The sequence below is a fragment of the Ambystoma mexicanum genome, chromosome 7q (assembly GCF_040938575.1).
Source record: "Ambystoma mexicanum isolate Mex_15411 chromosome 7q, UKY_AmexF1_1, whole genome shotgun sequence".
Lineage (NCBI taxonomy): Eukaryota > Metazoa > Chordata > Amphibia > Caudata > Ambystomatidae > Ambystoma > Ambystoma mexicanum.
In genome coordinates this window covers 409,847,917-409,870,993 of record NC_090941.1, presented here as the reverse complement: position 1 = coordinate 409,870,993, position 23,077 = coordinate 409,847,917, and the positions used below count along the sequence as shown (strand labels likewise).

The window sequence follows — 23,077 nt, the reverse complement described above, 5'->3', positions numbered from 1 at the left end:
TCCTGCGTGCTAGTACAAATAGGACACCTGCCAGTTTCCTCATTGTGGGCGTTAGTTAGTTGTCTTGTCATCCCAAGTAGCGCAATTGTGGGGATGGGCAGTGGTTCTTCACTTTTGGTGCCGTCGTTTGAAGGACTTGTGCCCAGAATCGGGCTATAGCAGGGCAGTCCCAGGCTAAGTGGTAAAAGTCGGCCCCCTGGACACCGCATCTTTCACATGATGTGTTGACCCTGGCTGGTGTGTGCAGCTTTTGGCTGGGGTGTCGCATGTTTGATGAAGATAGTTGAAATGGATTTGTGGTGTATTTAGCGTTACTTTTTGAGTTTGCTGCAGAATGTATGTCCAGTCGTCGTCTGGTATCGGGGCCCGTAAGGATTTTTCCCATCTTGCTTTCGTTCGTACATTTACAGGCGCAGTATTGGCCAGGAGGGATTTGTATATCACAGAGACAAGCCTGCCTTCACCCTGTGCCTGAATCACACTATGTAGTAGTTGCCATGTGGTTGGTTGTTGTGGAAATGGTGGGAAGAATGCTTGGAGTGTGTAGTGGAGTCTAAAGTATATAAATGTGTCCAGGAATGTATCCCCCTCCTCTTTCTCTAGCTTGCTGGGGTGTTAGAAAGATTCCTCCAATGAACAGGTCTCCTAGCGTGCTTATGTGTAATTTGTCTGTCCAATGGTGGAACACTTACTTTTTCTGTGGTTAGGGGTATTCCTGGTATGAACTTGACTGGTAGCAAAGGGGAGAATCTGGTCTGAATGCCACATTTCTGAGCTATTCTTTTACAGATTGCATAGGTGGATAGGACTACATTCATCGTGGTGTGGGGCACTGGTAGCGGACGTATGATAACTGTTCTCAGTAGGTTGGGGACGCCAGGGCCTGTTCTATTTGGACGTGTGGTCGTATGGAGTGTGTAGCGTACCCATAGCTGAGAAATTGTGCCTGGACGGCCCAGTTGTACCGCTCTAGGTCGGGGAGAGCTAGGCCACCTTTAGACACCGGTAGGATGAGCGTTTTGTAAGCCACTCTTGCTGGTTTGCTTGACCACAGTAATTCAAGAATTAGGCTCCTAGCTTTTTTCAGAAAGTGTTGTGGCACCAGGAAAGCTATGTTAACGAACAGGTAAAGGAATTTAGGCAGGATCACCATCTTAACTGACAAGGCTCTCCCCCATAACGTCAGCAGGAGTGATTTCGATCTATTTACTTTTTCCTGAAGCAATCTCAACACTTTTTCGTAGTTATTCCGAAATATGTCTTGATGGTTTTGGGACATTAATATCCCTAGATAGCGTACATGGGAGCTCTCCCACTTGAACCTGTGGTCATCTCGGAATTCTCTGGTGATTGGTGTTCGTGGGAATATGACTGATTTGGTTCGATTCCTTTTTAGGCCGGATACAGTGCTAAATGTAAGTACTTCGTGCATAATGGGATTCAGGTTTTCGCTAGGGTCCTGGATGAAGAGTACCACATCGTCAGCATAGAGGGAGATAATCAGCATGTGGGGCCCAAGGCAAAAGCACTCTCTGGAGTTGCCAGGTGAGTAGTCCCGACGCTAGGGGTTCCATTACTAATGCGAATATTAATGCTGATAGACAGTCTTGTCTGGTCCTTCGTTGTAGGTCTATACGGGTGGATTTCGTTGAACCCAGAATGATGGACGATTGGGGGCTATAATACAGTAGGGAAACTAGTTTGATAAAGTGGTTTCCTAGGCCCATTTGTCTGAGTACTGTGAATAGAAAGGGCCACTCGACGGAGTCGATGGCCTTCTCTGCGTCAAGTACAACTGCGATCGCTTGGTGGGTTGGGTCAAGTGCTTCCATGGCATCAAACATTCTTCTGATGCCGAACGATGTGTTGCGCCCCAGGGACAAAGCCTGCTTGGTCTGCGAGCACTAGCCCAGGCATCAGGGGGAGCAATCTGTTGGTCAGGATTTTAGCAAGGATCTTGTTGTCAAGGTTAATTAGTGAGATTGGTCTATATGATGTGCAGTCCTCGGGTGGCTTGCCTGCTTTGTGCAGGAGAATCACGTTGGCTTCCCAGAGAGTTTGTGGAAGGATCCCGACCTCTAGCACTTCTTCGTACACTCGTAGGAGAGGGGCCAGTGTGGTAGCATAGGCTTTGAAAATTTCGCCTGTTAGACCGTCCGGCCTGGCGCTTTGGTGTTGGGTAAACTTTTTATGGCTTGTAAAATTTCTTCTGTTGTGTTGGGTGTATGAGCATGTAGAGAGGTTAGAGGAGGCAGGGGGTGTGTAGCTTGTTTTTTGACTGCCGGGTATACTGTTCTCTTGGCAGCGGTTTGGGCTCTGGTTGAGCTTACTAACCAATGGAGCGGGGGTAATGGCTGAGCTGATCACTCTAAAAGAGGGTATAGTTCCCAGTCGCCATGGTAGGTGGGCAGCAAAGTGTCAGGTTTGGGGTTGTTAATGATGCTTTTGTGCTTATGGAGCAGACCTCAAAACGGGACAGCTCTCTGACCCATCAGTTATGACCCTGCTGTCTTTGTCTCACCTGCGGTAGTGTTGGCCTCTGCTGGGGAAATCCTTGCTATGATTCCAAAGGAGCGACGTTGGTCGATCAGCAGGAGTTTCCCTCTCGCCTTATGCCCAGTATTGCGCTTTCATCGTGGTTCGTGCCCCTTGAGGGATCAGAAATTGTTCGACTACCTCGTCCTTCGATTTGAGAGCATCCGTCCGACGTATGTTGATCTTGCCGATGACTGCTGCCAGCGCTGTGTTGTGAAACGGGAGTCAGCTCAGTGTTTGAGTGTCTGTTCAATCCGTATGAGGGAGGGCGTCTCGTCGGCGGATTTACCGCAGGATTACACTGAAAAGGTGGTAGGAAGAATAGCAGCTCTGTATGACTGCTTTGGCTGGTCGAGGGGCTAGCCGTCGGGCAAGGCTCAGCCCAAGTGTCTGCTTTGGCTAGATGCGAATGCTGAAGGCCCTTGGCGACAGGGAATTTATGAAGGCCCAGCAGACCACGAAACTGCTGTGCGCGGCGTCCGCTGCAGCAGCAGCGGGCCACAGCTGGCTCTGTCACAGCCACACAGGCTTCGCGGCACCATGGGGGGGGTGCTTCTCTCCCTTACCGTTACGAGTGCCGTCTCCTCCAGAACTTGGGTGATGGCTGCAGGGGACCCGCTGGGATACCGGCTGGTTGAGCACTGAAGGTATCCGTTGCCATTTCTTTGCTCTTGCTGTTGGGCTCTCCCAGGCTCGGCGCCCTCCACCCGCTTCCTGGCACCTGTCCTTCGTGTGCCATCTACTGTTCCGCCACCCCAGTGTCGGGCCTCCTTCTCCCGCCGAACCTGCCCTCAGCCTTGGTCAACACTGCGGGGACGATCCGTCGGAGGGCAGGCCCCAACTCGCCTCAGCACACAGCGTCCCCGCCGGGGGGTGGGGGGGGGTTACAGGCGAGTCTCTCCCTGGTTCTCCGTTATTATGGAGGAGTCCGGGCCATAGCTGGAGTTATTTGGTGGCACGGAACCACCATGCCGCAGGAGGAGCTTGTGTTCTGTGTCGCCAACCTTGTATGCAGTGTTCCGGGGGTCTGTCCTCACCAGAGGCGTGAGGTAGTTCCTGGCCTCGCGTTGTTACAGTTGTTTGGGTGCAAGGGGCCCTACAGACTGCAGTTTTGACAGAGCTGCATAGGTTTCTCCTTAGTTATCCCAGTCGTGTTTTTCTGGGTCTTCTGCCTTGCTAAGAAGCCGCGATTTACAGGATTGATTTGGGAGCCTCACAGGAGCTCACCAAGGAGCGGCCTTGGTTGGCCCTCTAGCGCCCTCTATCCAGTCATAGATCTATCCTCGGCGTATCATCAGGTGCCCTATTCAGGTGAATGTCAACATCTTACGGCTTTTGTAACAGAAGGGACATTCAAATACTGCCGAAAGCATTTTGGTTTGATTCGGCGGCAGCAGTGTTCCAAAGAGTAATGGAAAAGGTATTAGAAGGGATACCAAACAATTGTATTTCAAGATGACATCGATTTATGCGAAGTCACCAGAAAGACATGATGATCTGTTGAGATTGGTTTTGAGTAAACTGAGTGCTACAGGCTTGACAGTGCCAAGAAGGAAGTGCAAGATAGTGGTGGATACTGTTGAGTATTTGGGTCACAGTGTGTCAGGAAATGGCATCAGCCCAAAACTTAGTCTGGTGGAGGCTATTGACAAAGCTCCCAATCCCATAGACAAGGACCAACTGTGATCATTTTGGGTTTGGCTGAATACTATCACAAATTTGTAAAGAACTTTTCAGTTATATCCACGCCCCTAAGGTCTTTACTCAAGAAAGGGGTCAAGTTTGAGTGGTCAAAGGAATGTGAGGAGGCAATTATGAAAATAAAAGACAACATTGTGAAGGCGCCTTCAGTAGTGAAGTTTTCACCAGAGGATAGATGTGTTAACGGTGGATGCAAGCATTTTGGGTTTGGGAGCAACCCTCACTCAGTATAACAATAATAAGGAAGGAAGAGTAATAGCGTTTGCATCCAGGACAGTGAAGGGAGCTGAAAGGAATTATTCAGTCATTGAAAGAGAAGCTTTGGCGGTGTATTGGGCGATCGTCCATCTCATGTTTTTCTTGTGGGGCAGGGAATTCATTGTCGGATTGGATCACAAGCCGCTAGCTCAAATGTTTGAATGTGGAAACTGGGCCACGGGTTCACCCAGGATTAGCAGATGGTACCTAGGATTGCAAGGATATGATTTGAGTGTTTTGTCAGAGAAGCACAATGTGGTTGCAGATTACCTGTCAAGGATGCCAGTAGTAGTGGATGAGTAAGTGAGAGGGGAGTGGAAGGAGGAGATTATTATTTCAGAAGTCAAGATAGGATGTGTAGAACGAATGGAATGGGAGAGTTGAGAACTTGAATGAAGACGGGAAGATCTAGAGAGTGGATTGTGTCAGGTTGGCCCAACAAAGAGATTTTAGAGAAGGTTTGAGGTTTGGTGGGAAGTTAAGTATTAATTGAGTAGATTGTACCTCCGGAGAAGATTAGAGATCAGTTAGTAGCGATAGCTCATCAAGGGAATTTGGGGGAAGTGGAACCAAGAGATAGCTAAGACATCGTTTTTGGTGGCCAGGAATGGACAAAGTGGCGGAAAATATCAGGAATTGTGGCCCATGTTGTTTGAGTGACAAGAACAAGGTTACACTGAAAACTCCTCATTCCCACTTTATACCTGATGTACCTTAAAAGAAAGTGGCGACTGACATAATGGGCCCCATTTTGGGGTTAGGCGAGGGGTTAAAATCTGCGTTTGCTTTGGTGGATTTCCCAACTAAATGGGTGGAGTGCTGTCAGAGAGGTGACAGCAAGAGAACTAGTGGCATTTTTGGAGAAGATATTCTTGAGGGAAGGTTTTCCCACAGAAATGGTCACTGATAATGGTTCAATTCTGTTCAGAATTTATGAAGACGTTTCTCAACAGTTATGCCACCAAACACACACGCACAGCTTTAGATCATCCAAGCGCAAATGGGAAAGTAGAAAGGCCTAACAGATTTATGAAGGGTGGTATCCAGTTGGCATTATGATCAGGGTTGCAATGGAAAGAGGTTTTAGACCACACAATGTGGAGCTATCTCACCACACCCCATTTGGTAACAAAGACATCACTGTTTGTGTCACTAAAAGGTAGAGAACCAGGTACCAAATTGTGCCCAAGGTGGTTAGGGTTGGCAAGTTCGGTGGTGGTTGACAGGAAAGGCATAATGGATTTCATAAAACAGAGTCAAGGAATTTCCAAAGAAATGTTTGACAGAAAAAAAAGTGTGAAAGAACTAGAATGGAAAGTAGGAGAATGGGTCCTGATACAGAATCCAAGATTCATCCATAAATGCATAGAAAGTAAATGTATTGGTCCTAAGAGGATTTCTGCAGTGACTAACGGTGTGGTGATAGTGGAAGGAGGAGGAGAGGTGGTGTCTATGGGCAAATTGGCCAAATGTGAGAATGGTTGCAGTCGGGTGTCAAGGGACGCTGAGTCTGGAGATGTGGAGTCATCATCTAAGAGATTGAGACGAGAACCCAAGTGGCTGCAGGATTTTGTACGCAAGTAATTCGGTTTTGTGAGGTAGGTCACCCCGCCAACTTTTATATTCCGTTTTGTGAGACATTTCAATCCTATATACATTTATGTTTCGCTTGTTGTCTCTTGTTTAATGGGTTTGGTCATTATAATTATTTTCAAGTTCAAGGACTTTGCCATTTTAAATTTTGAAATGTTCAAAGTTTGTGATCGCTATTATGAAGGGGCAGATATCTTGTGATCCATCTCCGGAGCCTTCCATCCATAGAACCCGTCGTCGAGCCCATCGCACCGTCATCTCCCGACTCGTGGGAGGATGAGGAGGGAACTGTAGGTCTTACGGGGGCGAGTGGAGGAGAGGGTTGGGTCCTCCGTCGTTTGTTCTGAGGACTTCCCGACGGGCCAGGTTGCGGGTCCTCCGGCCTGGGCCGTGGAAATCTCGTCCTCATCTCAGAGCATAAGGACTGGATTGCAGACAAAATGGCCGCTGAGCTATCCTGAGGCCTAGGTTCTGGCTGCGCCGGAAGGGAAGGCTGCTCTTTCTCGCCATCGTCGTCCTCCTCGGTTATCTCCCGAGGATCTTCCTTACGGGATCGAACCTTCTCGAAATGGACTTCGAGATTCCTCACGGCCTTGGTCAGTTCCTCCTCCGAGGCGGACTCCGAGCTCGAGGAGGCTACCGTGCCCCCCCCTCGCTTCTTCCATCATGGTGGCCATGACGATGGGCTGAAAAGAGGATTCCCTCCTTGGTGGCAGGGAAACTCTAGTCCCGGAGGCAGTCTCCGCTGGCAGGGTCTCTGCCGGCTTGGCCAGAGTCGCCGCGATCGCCTCGATAGAGGCCTTTGCCTGCTGGGTAGTGGCCTTCACCACCTTAGGTGCGTCGCGGGCCTTCTCCTTAGGGGGAGGGGCGACACCTCGCTCCCTCTCTTCCGAGATCGGACGGGGCTTCTTCCGAAGCTTACCCGGGGTCTCGGACTTCCTCTTCCCTGAACCGGAGCGCTGGCTCGTGATTGACTGTGCCGGGGAAGGCGCGCCCTGCCTTCCGAAGAGCCCGACCTTTCGGCGCTCCCGGAGCCAGCGGACTTGCGGCGCTTGGCCTGGTGTTGGGCCCCCGTCGCCGGGGCACCCGCACAGGACTTAGAAGCCCGCTCGGACACTTTCTTCTTCTTCTCACCCGTTGAGCCCTTCTCCAGCCAGCAGGCGAGACAGGATCGACGGTCCCTCATGGTCCGCTCCGACAAGTTCTTGCAGAACTGGCAGTCCTTCTCTACTTGAGTCTTGTCCCCATGAAGACAGTAGAGGCATCGCGAATGTTCGTCCTCCTTAAACACATTCTGCAGCACGCATCCAGGGCAGCTGCGAAACAGCTTCGGTCCGGGTGACGAACTTGCGTCCTGGGCCATCTGGAAGTAGGCCGCGAATCTTCTGGAATCCTCCAAGAAGTTGATTCGACGAAATCTTCACCCTTGAGGGGGCGTAGGAAAATCCCGCAACGGGTAGCCGTTAACGGGAGTAGAAACGGTGGAGCTTAAGGCTCGATTAACCGAAAAAAAAAGAAAATTCACCTGAAAAAGCGCGAAACACGCATTAAAAGCTCGAGAGCCAAGCACGAGGACTCCCAACACTTGAACGTGCGGTAAAAATCTGAAGATGGCTGCCAGAGGCGGGGGTTAGGGAGAGGGCAGTCATTGGCTGTGGTCAGTATGACGCAGAGATCAGTGATTGGTTACTACTACGAAAGACAGATCAGAAACGAAACTGATACTGATTTTTCTTTACCGAGGATTCCCAGCCTGACGACGGGGAATATTCATGAGCATGTGAATCCATGCCAGACCCCATGCTGGAGAAGTAGACCTGCATACTACGGTCTTACAAAATGGTATGGTCCTGGATACAATATTCTGGCTCCCAGATTGGTTCTTAATGCTACAATTATGTTCCTGTACTTTCAAGGATTATATATTGGATATTATCTCGCACATTTGCGAGTCTAGAGCTACTTTACAGCAAGAAAGCACATACACAGGCTGGTCATTGTAGTGTGAGCTCACAAGATCTTTGGGAGCTTCCATAGTACATGGTGTCCTAATTTTATTTGCAGTCCAGGTAGGGATATACTGTCTACTCCTACTCTTAACACTGGCACAAGTCTTTCAAAGTAAAGATTCAGGAAAATAAAGTTAACAAAAAGGTATCTGGTGAATTTTCCAAATGGAGAAATTAATGGTGGTTACCTAGAAATGATGATTTGGCATTTTTGAAGTGTGTGAATCCGTTTGTAATAACCCTCACAGGTAGAGGGTGGGTGACCGAGGTAAAAAACAGAATTGGATATATAATGCAATTTAACACATAGGCACTTGTCGTAAAGCACAAGGCTCGAGTCAGTTGCACACCACGTTGGATGAACGACGTTAAGGTGAGAGAAGAAAACAATGACTGCAGTTTTATTTAGACTGTGCCCTGTTCGCACAATTAGAAATATAACTTTAGGGACATAATGCCAATGCCTCCCCTCATTTGCCAGTTTACAAGGGCAAGCTTCAAAGCCAAATATGGTAGGCCCCTTTAACCAGCTGCAAGTTGCTTTAGCACGCTAACAATGGATACCTAGGTTAGGATGGAACACAGCACACTCTAAATATGTTACTTTCACATTGGTGAGGTCATAGACATTTCCAGGCACTTTGTAGTGAACACAATGCGATCCACAAATGAATAAAAACCAGCTGCATTGTGAGGGTGGGGTGGCATTCTTACTCTTAAAAGGGGTCTCTTTTCGTTTGCGGATTTTCTCTCCTGCAGCACTGAGGAATTACGATTTTAAAAGTGGGACCTGACCCAAAACACTGCTTTACGAGTTAACTCACAAAGGCTAAGCTAACGCATTTCAAGTTTAAACGGCACACATACCACAGGGTTTACCAGATTTGGGAGAGGAATGCAAATGAATGAGGCAAAGGAATCATATAGAAATGTCCAAGTGTTGATAAGAACATTAGGCATGAAGGGAAGCATGACACTGGAGGAAAGGAGTAGAGTGATGAATGGTCGGGATGTAGGAGCGGATGCAAAGGGTTAACGGAGGGGCAAAAGTGCAGCAGAAAAGATTGGTCTCACAGGGACAAGGACAATAGAGGCTACAGTGAACGGAGACTCAACTCCGATAGGTCTGTTTTGCAGATGCACCAGCCATGAGCACACTGGGGCACACGTTGGAGGCGAGGGCAAACCTAGACTTGATGTCCGTGATAATGAACGTGTGCAGCACATTCAGCCTTAGAACAGTTTGCCTAAAGAGGGGGGATGACAATTAAACAAAGAGCTGAAAAATGCCTATTGTGCTACTGCTGCAGAGTGTTGTGCGTTTTTGTTTGTTAAATAAACCATGTGGCGTTTATTTGCTTTTTTTTTCTCAAGCATCACCATCATTACAACTTTTTAGAAATGTCATTTTTTGGCAGAACGCACATTTCATAAGAGGAGACATAATATTGGAAGGAAAGCACAACGACAAACCTTATTGTTCATTGAAGCTTTCAAGCATTGTATGACTCTGTGCTGAATCCTTCGAGCCGTCTTGTCATAGCTGTAAAAAACCAGGAAAACAGATCAGCGTCACGCACGATATTCCTTTTTATCCAGACGTCCACGTGGCCACGTAAACGACATTTGGACACCAGTAACTAATGTACTCTAAGGCCATAGACCCCTTTCCTCCATACTTCTGGGACCTTGCCCAGTCCTCATGGTATCCTAAAAGTATGGAGGAATCCGAAAGTATGTAGGATTAAAGCATATTTACTTCACTGCTTAGTGATCAAATCTTTTGTGATGGAGGCACATCTAAAACACGCGTGCACCCAATTTCTTATAGGAGTTATACGTGGTGCAAGTAGATACTTTAATCCAGGGTTGTCCAACTCTAGACCTCTAGGGCTGGAATCCTGACGGGTTTTCAAGATATCCCTCAACATGCATGAGGAAAAATGTGCATACATTTAGACTCATTGTATGCAATTGTATCTCATGACTATTAATGAGGGGTAGCCTAAAAAACAGGCATTGATCAGGCCATTGAGGCCTGGAGTTGGACAACCCTGCGTTTAATTCATATCTTTAAGTCCCAATTATTTTTGGCATCAACAAATATTCATACATATCACAACACTATCAACACAACTATCACAGTAACTTCCTTTATTGCCGTTCTGAAAGACAGGGATAAGAATAGTGACATAACATGTCTCAGCATCCTTCATTACACCAAGAAAACTCCTTCCCATCGATGCCCAAGACTTTAGCATGTGTCTCCCAGAGAAGCTATAGAGAGAATGAAGTCATAATCGTCTCTGAAAGCTCTCCTAAAAGTGAATTCCCCCCCCCCCCCCGACCCCCCCAGGACCTGTTCATGTGTTCAAGGGCACATCCCAACAGGACACGGGAAAATGGATTCGCTCAATGATTGGGGCTGGAAACACTTCATGCCAGTGTTATGGGAGCACAGGCTTAAAGAGTGCCAGATCCTGCCACCTCCGGTTTTATACCTTGTAAGGATGTATGTATTTGTGTGTGTTGTTCAGCTCAGAACAAGGAAAAGCAAACCCGCTTTGCAGCACTGCGGGAGGGAGCAGGAATAAAAGGAGTAGAGAGAAGGGAAGGGAGAGAAGTTTACTTATACGAGGAGGAAGAACAATGATCTTTATGATCACAAAAGAACGTACTATAGATAAGAAATCAGATTTGACGGCAAGCAGTGAGCAGCTTACAATGGGGTGAGTTTGATTGACATTCTGACCAGGTTGTGGGGGGGGAGAGGGGAGAAAATGATGAACAGTCACCTGGACAATACATGGGTGGACATACACAGATTAAGGACAACCAACAGACCTTTGTAAGTGAAGGTGGTGGATGAAGTGCGAGAGCGGAGGCAGTAAAAATTGAGGGACAAAACAAGGATAGAGGTGAGGGAAAAATGTTAGCTATAAGCAATGTTACAGATAAGATTTGGAAGTGCACATATTTACTCCCTATTTTTTAAAGTTGGGAGTAAAATCATTTTTTATAGTTAAAACTAAAGTCCAATTCCCACTGACAGTATTTTATAAGCGAATAAAAATAGGTTTTAACTGAAAAACGGAAATGTTTCTGTAATATTTATTTCTTTGCACCTAGTTATTCATGCATATTAAAATATACATGTCTACGTCTTCCAATCAGACAGTAACAATAGTAGTTTCTTCCTGTGGTACTATGTGCACTACTGGTCCAAACATATCAATGGAGCTGTGAGGGTGAAAGCAGGGGCACAAGATTCAACATGTATTTTTATTTTTTGTTGGCAGTATTTGCCAATGTTTAGGGAGTAAATGTGGCCGATACACCCCCTTATCTTTAGGAATGGCTATAAGGCAGATGAGGGGTAGGTTAAGATGTAATTGAGGCGAGGAGGTAGGCTTTTAGTTTGGTTTTGAACAAATCGGTGTGCACCATTTCTCGAATTTCTGGGGAGTTAAGGGGGATCGTTCCATGCAAGTGGAAGACTGGGAGCAGGGGAAATGGTGAAAAACAATCCTATGCAGCCCAGATTCCTGTCGAGTATGGCTGGTAAAAGCAGAAGTACTAGGAAGGGGGGCCTACCATGAGCTGGCATGTGAAAGAAGGAATAGTGTGTCTGGAACCTGCTACAGGATAAGGGAGTCTGGGTTTCAGGAGGATTAGGTGAACCAGGCAGCATTATGGAGTAGGGGCACAGCTCAGGAGTGTTGTTGGGGTGTGGTGGGGAGTGTCAAAGTGCATGGGTGGAAAGAAATCAGAGGGTTGCTTGGGTCATTCAATAACATTAACGAAAAAGGGAGGACTTGTGTGAAAGCCCCCTTGCCCCCTCTCCCCCAACAGCCTCTTGTGGAGGGAAAGGAAAGGGAAAGTGGTATAGGGGAACGGACCAGGGGGCTGGGAGTCTAGGAGATAGATCTCTTGGCTGGGGTATGGGGTGGGAATCAGACTTGGGCCATTTCTCATTGAGTGGTGGAGGCACAAGAAAGGGTAGGAGGAGGTTAAGGAAATAACTACCAAAACAGGATAGGGTTCGAAACTGGTGGAAGCTATTTAGCTCCTGGTTACAGCATAGGAGGACCTAGTTGGGCATCAGCTAGCAGGAGCTACTTCTGACTCATAGATCATCTCGTTTCTGCAAGAAGCCAGGAATGAGACGCGGGCACAAAGGACTCATGGTTTCGGCCATAAACTCATCAAAACAAAAAGGGGTTGGAAAATGCCTCACTATCCACTATATACGTCTATACAATGTCAAGATGTCCAGAGCAAAAATGTCATGTGTCTGAAATACTATTCTGGCCCTCACTCTCTAAAAATTAACTCTAAGGCAGAGGTCTTCAAACTGTGGGGTGCGCCCCACCCAGGGGGGTGCGGCCACATACCAGGGAGGGGGGGGTGCGGCCACATACAAGGGGGAGAGGGGGTGCGGCCACATACCAGGTGGGGGGAGGGTGAATAAAAAAAATTAATTTTTTTTTAGATTGGAGGCAATGGGAAGGGCCAGCTCACATGGTCAGACCGGACCATAAAACGGTCTTAGGCATCAATGAAAAAATGGGCAGCAGTTGCAAATGGATAGTCAGTCCTTTAGTCACAGACCATTTGAATAGTACCCATAGGGTTGTTTTTTTGTTCAAATGTAAACTAATTGTGACATTTAAAGAATATTTATTCAGCAACGATGGTCAAAACTATTAGGTGCATAGTGAAGTAATTCCTCAAACCGGCCCACATCGACCACAAAAGAGGCCCATTTTGACTGGCCTACATTAGCATTGTCGGCTCATCCATAATGGGTGAGGGGGCGTCCACCCACTGGCCACCTCACCCATTATGAAGGAGCTGAGGAGCCAACCCAGTGAAACAGTGAGCACTCCCTCAGCTGCTTTTTCCAGCTGAGGGAGTGCTCCTGGGCTGGCTAACTGTTAAAGGGAAACACTGTTTGCCTTTGACAGTTCATTTCCCCAGCCACACGATCAATAAGCCATGCAACGCTGGGGGTGTTTTGCTTCGCCAGCCTTGCATACCTCTTTGGAAATGCTGGCTGGGGCACTGCATGTATGTATGTGTGAGGGGGTGCTCCTGCGCCTCCTCGCACATACGGGCAGAGCAACCTGGAGCGGGGCATTTTAGCAACCAGGTGCAGGCCCATGCAGAAGGTACATTTATGAAGATTTATTTTGTATTTAAATGTGTATGGATGTGTGTTATGGACTTGTAGTGGGAGCAGGACGGCCGGCAGCACTGGGATAGTGGTGGGAGAAGGGTGGGGAGAGCTCAGGGTCTGTACTGGGAGTAGGGTGCAGTGACTGCACGCAAAAGTTCATAGCAATTTCTACATACTGTCCATCTGGCACTTTTGGGGGGGCCTGCCTGCCCAAACTTTGCTCAGGGGGGGCCCAGGCCAAAAAAGTTTGAAGACCACTGCTCTAAGGTGAAATGGGAAAACGTCTTTGGCCTTGAAAAGTGTACAAATGTAAAAAAATGAAAGGGTGTGAATCCAACACAAATGTTCACAGTTCCAGAGGATGTCTCCATTCCCCTGGATTTCTCTTCACTGCACTTCTCTTTCAAGGATATGAGTCTTTGTTGAGATTCTTGCAGTCAGCAAAACAACTTTTATCCCAAACATGCTGCTAGTCTCAATTTTGGTAGGATGCCTGGTGTATTCTCCTGCCAGGTTTCTTCTGCTCTTTAATATAATTTCAACACAATCTTTGGCTATACCCGATGTATCCTCGTTAGGACTCATTCACATGATTTACTTTACACACTGTCCAACTTGACTATCTGGTATACTCTCCTGCCAGGACTTTCTCATATGTTTCACTGGGCACACTTGACAATGTTTTGTATTCATTGCGTTATGTCTCTTTAGAAAATATTGAGTCTCCCATTCTTTCGCCTTTGCTTCACTTATTCTTATTTGCCCTTGGTAGGGCTGCCAAAGAGCCCCGGTGTCACAGCTTCCCTTGGGTGCACTCACCGGCTCTCTGTGGCATGTGTCGGTTGTCCAGTAAGCATGCAGTGGCTCTTCAGCATCTCGTTCCTTCTTTCTGGGTTCACCGCCTCTGCTTTGTGGCTTCTGCATCTCCCGCTTGCCTGCTCTGGGTTTCTCCGTGCTCGAGTGGCATCAAGGCTGCTTTTAGGTATGCCAGGAAGCCTTCCCTTCCTCTTGTGTTATCGTAGCGGACCAACTCCTGCAGTCTGCTCTCCTCAGCCTTCTCTGGGAGCCAATTGGTGCCACAGACCTCTCCACAGCACAGTGTTCCCTCTGTCTGTACAGGGCACGAGACCCAGCCAGTGTCTCTCTCCCATCAGCTGGTTCCATGGTTTAAATGTCCCTGCTTCAAGTACGCCCCCGCAAACACTAGAGCGCAGCTTGCGCTTCTGGCCTCTATCAATCTTCATTACTCCGCTGAGCTTCCTCTTCACAGTACTTTTACATCCAGGGAAAGAGCAGTCAGTTTTTGATGGCTCATATACAGAGTATGGGAAGGTATTCTTAGTAGGTTTCAGGGGTGAGTGAAGGGAGTCATGACAATAAGCCATTAAGGCAAGGGGAATGGAGGGGGTATCCCTAGAAGTAAAAAGGAATACCATGTCTCGTCCAATGATGTTTTGTCACTCCCCTGAGGGTTGCCGCTCCCAATGTGATCCTCCCTCATATAGCCACCCCCAGGGTCAGGATCAGGTAGCGGCTGCCGTCCCCTGGCCACATGAGGAGAGGACCGAGCTGGCAAAGGATTGATGACACTATCAGATTAATCACATATCATACACACATACGTAGCTTAGATTAACTCTGCTCTGGAATATGTATGATGGAGTAGTGGGATACATTTATGGCATGAAGGGTGATCTATAAATCGAAAAATAGAAATGGTTTGCACATCATGTGGAAGTTAGATTTGCATCCCAAATCACATGGCGTGAGCACTACTTTTTAAAAAAATGATCAAAAGTAACTGAAGGCACTAGAGAGCCGTCCAAGATGGCGGCTTCCCTGTGAGCTCTGTGTAGCTCCCCAAATATCCTGAAAATATAATTCTTCCGTGGTGACTAGTTGAGCAGTTGTGAACACCCAGCGTGATCTAAGGCGCTTTTGTGCACAACTCTGGAACTATTTCATCCGTCGCCATGAGGTTTCGCCCACGAACGACGGCCAGAGAAAGGTCCCACCACCGCTTCCGCCATCTTGGTGGTGGTGCGGCCTCGGCGGAGCTGTGGCGGGATGGCCGTACGAGAGGTAGCAGAGCCCGGCTGTAACATCAAAAGGTGCTGGCCGTGCGGTGCCGGAGCTCCGGGGGCGTTTGACAGAGGGAGAAGCCGCACGGCAGCGGTGTAAAGCGGCGGCCCCCCGGAGCACTGGCTGCGCCTTGCTTGAGCTCCTGAGAAGCGGGGAGGAGCTGATTGCTGAGAAGCCGCAGAGTCCAGTGTGGGCCCAGAGGACCGGCGCGAACAAGCAAGAACGCCGAAGACGGCGACGAGGCCGCAGACCATACGCCAACGGAAAGCCAGGTACGAGCGCGTTGTGCGCCCCCATAACCGCCAGCACCCGCGATAAGTGGGATTGGTCTCCCGGCTCTCCCGTGCGTCAACATTACCTGCAACCGCTGCGGTTCTGTGGGGCCTAGTCGCCACGTACATAAAACGAACCTAGATCAATCAGAGGCGAAACCAAACTTTTCAGAGTGTGCGCCTAACCGCGCGGCAAGGAACCCCCGGTGCGCCTGCCACAAACACACCCAGCAGACTCTTGGCTAGCTCTCCTGAGCCCACCCTGTGTCGCTTCCTTGGTGCTCCATCGCTCACTTTCATCGAGATCATGGGGAAAACGGATAAATCACAGAGAAAACTGAACTTTGAGGGCTGCCCCTCCGTCAAAGCGTCCTCTTCCAACAGTCGATCACAATCACCCAACCCAAGTCCGCCCCACGAAGAAGCAGAGACGCAAGACTTTGATATCAGAGAAATTCTGTCAGACCTCAAGGCAGGGATAGGGAGCCTGGGGAGCAAACTAGACTCGCTTTCCTCCAAAGTAGACCTGCTCCAACATCAATAAACATGCCGACAGGCTCGACACTGTCGAACAGAGGGTTTTCCGACCTTAATGATGGGACATCGGCCTTAACCTCCAGGGTATCCCTACTGGAGGTGCAAACGAAGGCCGTGAGCGCCAAAAACGAGGACTTGGAGGGCCGCTCACGACGTAACAACATAAGGATCGTCGGAATCGGAGAGCACCAACCCACCCTAAAAATGGAGGAATACGTGGAGAAAATTTGCACAGACCTGTTCGGCTCAGAGATCCTCTCAACATGCATGAGGAAAAATGTGCATACATTTAGACTCATTGTATGCAATTGTATCTCATGACTATTAATGAGGGGTAGCCTAAAAAACAGGCATTGATCAGGCCATTGAGGCCTGGAGTTGGAGCCCATAGGGTTCCCTAATGCGAAACCCATTCCCGGAGCAAACCCCCGGCCCATCATTGCAAAGCTTTTCAATTATAAGGACCGGGACGCCATTCTCAGAGCAGCCAGAGTCAAAGGAGAGCTCCAATACGAAGGTGATAAGATTCAGTTTTTCCCATATTTCTCCCAAGCCGTCCAGGCCCAAAGACGTACTTTCACAGCCGTGAAGCGAAGATTACAAGAAAACCAGATCCAATACTCCATGCTTTTCCCGGCAAAACTTTGCCTCCAGCATGAAGGCAAAACGCAGCTTTTCAGCACTCCAGAAGAGATCAGCGATTACCTGGACGGCGCCGGCTGCAGGCCCGCCCCAAACAACCGAAACCTTCAGAGGGGAAATAGACCGAGGAGGGATCTGCCATAAAAATCCACTTCGTAATTGTTGCAAAATGAAAGACGCCTCACCAGCACACATAGCTGTTCTTTCACCACGGACCGCAATTCACAACGAAAGTTGGGAGCCAGCCCCCCTCTTGGAGAGCCACCGGCGCCCCTAGCACTGCAATGTTGTTTATTGTGTTTGTATGGGACTGTTCTTTGTGGGCCAGTTGGGGGTTGCCTACACAAGGGTGGGATTCCAGTTCAGCCGAGCCACCACCTACCCCCCCCACCCTTACTCCACAACAATCACTAACACAAGCCGGGCCCTCTGGCCACCTCCAGATTGCAAGAATCCAGTCAATTCCGCTAGTCCTGATGGTTTGGAACTTAATTAACCTCCCAGATGGCAGGAATAACACTTAAAATCGCTACCTGGAACATCCGAGGGGGTAACCATCCAGCGAAGACTAGGAGGATCCTCCATTATCTCCGACATCACAAGATCAACATTGCTATTTTACAAGAAACTCATCTCCTGCCTTCATCAGAACAACTTTGGGCCAAATCATGGGGTTGTCATAAGTATTTCTCATCATATTCGTCATACGCTAGAGGTGTTGCAATTTAATAGACAGGAAATCGAACTTTAGTCTCAGTAACTCAGTAAAGGACTCAGAGGGAAGAGCCCTACTGGTGAGAGGGTTGATCTCAGGGAAAGAGGTAGCAATAGTAAACTCATACGCACCAAATACCGATGGACCCAACAACTTTAACTGGGTCATGACTCAGCTGGGGAAGATCAACGCAGCAACCATTATTTGGGGAGCGGACCTTAACATGCCAATTGACCCCATTCTCGACAAGTCCCACAATACAACAGGACATCCCTCCAAAGCCAGCGCCCAAGTCCGCGAGATTTGCCACACGTTTGAGCTGTCTGACACATGGAGGCGCCACAATCGTGACACAAGAGAGTACACCTGTCATTCTGCGGTTCACAATACTAGTTCGCGGATCGATTACATTCGGGCATCCACTCACTGTCCGTTTAACTGGGGGAAAAGCCAAATCTTACCGCGTTCCTTCCCTGATCATTCAATGGTCACACTGGAAGTCACCCTCCCAGGCACCACAAACCCTGGACTCCGATGGAGATTCAAGCCGGATCACTCAACGACACCATCTTCGCAGATGAACTTCGCAAAGAACTAATATCCTTTATAGAAATAAATCAAGACTGTCGCCTCGGCCAGCACCTTGTGGGAAACACTAAAATGTTACGTGCGAGGAGTTTGCCTGGCCAAAGAAAACGGCATACTAAAACTGATCCGGAAAGACTTGGCCAGCAGTGAACAACGCTTGAAAGAACTAGAGATGAGAGCCTCCACTACCCAAGTCCCACACGTCCAAGCCGAAATAAAACAATTATAGAGTTGGACCAACAGAACAGGGAATAGCTATTCACAGCATTTATTTATTTATTAATACCAATAAATGTTCCATATGTTGATTTCTAAAAACCTTTATTCACATATCAAAATTTCATGAAAAATATAAAATCAAATATTTACACAAAAACAAATATCTACATCACACATTTATTGGTATTAATAAATAAATAAATGCTGTGAATAGCTATTCCCTGTTCTGTTGGTCCAACTCTATAATTTTTTTGTTATACAACGCCTGAAGGACCAGGGACTTTAATCAGGCACCCCTTTTTTTGTATAACAAGCCGAAATAAAGAAAGAACTGCTGAAGTTCAAAGAAATAGCTGAACGAGAAATAAAGTTCATGAGCCGCAAACACCAGGTCCGCCAATATGGGGAAGGACAGAAACCAGGTGCCTTGTTAGCCCGTCTTCTATCAACAGACAAATCTCCGACCCAAGTGGAGTGTATTAAAGTTGACCAAGGTCAACTAGTATATTCAGAAGAAAAAATTGCCAACGTATTTCGGGACTTCTATCAAGTTCTTTATAGTTCCAAAGGGGTTTCCGATCCAGAATCGATTAAAAAGTTCCTCGACGACACAGAGTTGTACTGGGTTGAAGCGGAGCTGCGTGAGCCCTTGAACACTCCGATAACAGTAGATGAAATTCTGGAGGCAATAAAATCCCTCCCAAATGCCAAGACGCCTGGGCCCGCTGGGCTCATCGGAGAGTTCTACAAAGCCCATGCAACCATCGTTGCTCTTCTTCTGCTCCGAGTTTTTGAAGAATCTTCGCAGTGTGGATACCCCCCCCCCCACATCACGTGAAGCCAACGTAATGTTGCTGCACAAAGTCGGCAAACCCCCAGATGAATGTGCATCCTACAGGCCAATCTCCTTGATTAATTTGGACAGTAAAATTCTAGCTAAAATCCTCGCTGCACGGTTGCTTCCACTTATGCTCGCACTCGTAATAGGGGATCAAGCTGGGTTTATCCCGGGGCGAAGCACAACCTACAGGATCAGAAGACTGTTTGGTGTCATAGAGGCCCATAGATTAATTGTCTCTCTCTACGCTGACGACGTCATGTTATTTGACAGTGACCCCCAGGCCAATCTTAACCCGGTAATGCGAGAAGTCATAAAATTTGGACGAATGTCAGGTCTCAAAACAACCACTCAAAATCCGTAATCTTTCCCCTGACTCCGACCACAACTGAATTCGCAGACGATTACGGCCTTAAATGGGAAACCTCAAACGTTCGCTATCTGGCTATTTATATGTCATGTAATCATCATGAGATATATAGAGATAATTATGTCTGTGCACTGAATTCCTTGCAGGAACTAATTCATAGGTGGAAAACTCTACCCCTAACGATATGGGGGAAGAACCTCCTTAACGAAAATGGTCATCTTACCCAAACTTCTCTATTTGTTCACGAACATTCCGCTACTTGTCCCCAAATCCTTTTTCCAAAAAGTCAAGAGTCTAGTCCTAGAGTTGTTAAGGGCTGGGAAACCAGCGCGTGTAGCGTACAACACATTAACGTTGCCAGTGTCGAATGGCGGACTAGCGCTCCCCGATATCGAAAAGTACTACTGGGCAGCCCAGGCCCAATTTCTCAGTAACTGGTATACGGTCCACTTTGTTCGGCCCCATGTGCAGGTGGAACGGGCCCTAGCTTCCCCCAACCTCCTGAGGGCCGTCATTATCAGTCATATGTCGGTCCCATACAACACGCTAAACACGGTCCTATCCACCTACGCAATTTGGAAAAAAATAGCCAATAAATACGGGGTGACAATGAGATTTTCCCCATTACTGCCCATTAGATTCGTTCCTCGAATCCCCCTTACTAATGAGAAAGTGTTCCTTATTTGGACAGACAAGGTTAACATTCATTCCTTTGGAGACCTCTTCCCTGGGGGCACCTTTCTGACTCCACAAATGGCCAAAGATAGAGGCGGCAACTCTTCGTTAGATGTGTTCATCTACTTTAGACTACGTCACACCCTTCAAAAGTTGTTTCCATCCTTTCCCAATCAATCTCCCACATGGGACTTATTACACAATACGATTCATGCGCAGGGGGAAGGACGATTAGTGTCGCTACTATATAAATCCCTCATAGCAGGCAGTGCGACACCCAAACCCAAGGCGCAGCAAAAATGGGAATCAGCCATTCAGGAATCAATATCGGGCGAAGACTGGTCCTATATCCTCCGCCAAACGCAAAAAGTTGCAATAAACACTCGGCATAAATTAATTCACTTTAACTTCGTGCATCAGACGTACTACACCCCAGTTAAGAGGAACAAACACCACCCAGAATTGTCAGCCCGATGCGACAGATGTGCGGCAGACAATGCGGACTTCCTCCACCTAGCTTGGAACTGCCCGGGAATTCACAATTGCTGGTCCTCTGTTCTACAAATAACTGAAGACATCATAGGCGAGCAAGTGACCCCAACACCCCTTGGAGCCCTGCTCAGTTTTTACGAAATACTTGCAGCCAGCATCTCGAAAACTTTCGGCCCTTCTCCTGGTGCTGACTCGTAGGAGAATCGCGATGTTGTGGGGTCGCGGCCCACTTACCAAGATTGAAGACTGGAAGAAAGACATTATTTGTTGTCAAAACACTGAGTGTGAATTTAGAAGACTCCTACCACTGCATGCTCGCCCCCCGGACATCAGGGGTCCATACATAAATTATCTGCTAAAAAACGCAGATCCCTCAGATTCTGATTCATCTGTGAGCTAGATGATGTGCAGCGGGGCTCAGATTCGTGAGGAGGCGCTGGACAATAATGCGAAAGGAACCCGCGGAATCCTGCAAGGGTGAACTTGAGGGGGGGAGAGGGGTTGGCTCGGTGGGGTTATTTAAAGTTGGGGGTCTTGTTTTTTTTCTTTCTAATTTTTTCTCTGATTGGTTTATTATGGTTGTGCACCCTAGAGGTGCCCATGTATGGCGATCATATTGAAAAACCAAAAATAAAGTTTTAACTTTTATTTTTTTTTAAATGATCAAAAAGTAAGCCATACTTTTTAAACTCTTAAACATTATAAGTGGTACACTGGTGACTAAGCAGCTGCTGCATACTATGTTGGACTAGAACAGAAATCAAACAAATGTTTCCTTGGGAAAACAACCCCGAAGGTCCTGCCCCATGCGATGACAACAGAAACGTGTCCAAATAACGGACTACTCTAAAATTATGATCGACATTTTCATAAAATAAACATTAACATGTGTTTTCAGAAGAAAATATATTTAATGTAAAAGCTATTATTCAATTAATGTTTGATTTCATAAGCTTATACAATTACTTGATTTTGCATTTGTAGCACGCTTTAGACAGAATTAACTGAACCCAAGCGCAGAGGTAATCGGTTGAGGCAAAGTTGTATAAAACCAAATGGGAGCTGGTTCAACCCTTAAACAATTGTATCTTTAAGGCCTTACGAAATCGTGGGAATAGCATGAGACTATGGATGTCCAGTGATCAAGAATTCCACAGTCTGGGGCCATATACCAAGAAACGCCACTCTGCCCAGTATACGCATCTAGACGGTGGGAACACTAGTCAAACCTTTTCTGACGATATCACAAAGCTCATCTTGACTCATAACCCGCCAGTCTTTCGGAAAGATACAGAGAGCCTAGTCCATGCATGCATTTAAAAATTAGGCAAAGGGTCTTGAATTCTCTCCGTTTGACACAAAGCCAATGGAGTGATTGTCTAAAGGACAAGATTGTGGCTTTTTTAGGAGCTTTAAAAATAAGTCACTGCTGTGTTATGTGCCTGCTGAAGTCGAGACAGTTGTTTGTCAAGGATGCCTGCTAGCAACGCATTGACATAGTATAATCTAGAATGAATCAAGGATCCGACCACCAGCGCATGGTCTTGCTGTGGAACAAAAGTAAGGGCAAGCCACAAGAGATGAAGGGAATAAAATGCTGCCTACACCTTGTCTCCAACCTGATGTTCGTGCCTAAGTTTAGACTGTCATATAAATCTCAGGTTTTTGAAGTGAACACCAGCCAGGAGCCCAGTAAACTGGGGGCGCCAGACATTTAGACTGATCTGCTAAAAGATTTTTTGGCCCCAATAAAAAAATCACCTTGGTCTTGGAGGGATTCATCATAAGTCGATTCATTGACATCCAGTTACTCACCTCTTCCAGACATTGCACTACTTGTGTAGTGATTCTGCAGATTTGTTGACTAATATAGACCTGGGTATCATCAGCATACGAAGTAAAGCTCAAATCGGATTTCCTGAAGATACCCATCAGTGGCTGTAATTATAAATTAAACGAAGGGAAGGGAGAATCCCAGAGGGACTGCGCAATTCGGAGGAGTTACATCTGAAATGTGACCCTCCAGATTAACTTACTGAGCCTCGCTAGAGCGAAATGATCTAATCTATTGCAGTGCATGGAATGATACTCCACCCACTGATTCCAATCGATATAGGAGGATCACATGATACACTGTGCTGAAGGCTGCCGAGAGGTCAAGCATCACTAGTAGGGATATTTTGCCATTAGCTACTTTTAAGATGTTGTTGCAGACTGCTAGCAAGGCAGTTTGTTCCATGAGCTGGGTGAAATCCAGACTAAAATATATCAAGTAGTGCATGGTTTCCCAAATTTGTCTGGAACTGGCAAGTTACAACATGTTCTAGGAATTTGACTGACAAAAGTCCAGCCACTAGGAGGACATTTTGCTG

General features: G+C 47.4%; 1 protein-coding gene across 7 annotated transcripts in view; it reads right to left on the bottom strand.

The window, feature by feature from the left end:
- Positions 1-23,077, bottom strand: part of DIAPH3 (diaphanous related formin 3) — a 2,562,783-nt gene that overhangs the window by 1,839,340 nt on the left and 700,366 nt on the right. For all 7 annotated transcript variants that reach the window (XM_069640497.1, XM_069640493.1, XM_069640496.1 and 4 more), the window contains one exon: positions 9,570-9,639. In XM_069640497.1, coding sequence (XP_069496598.1) covers positions 9,570-9,639 — 70 coding nt within the window. The remainder of the gene's footprint in view (positions 1-9,569; positions 9,640-23,077) is intronic.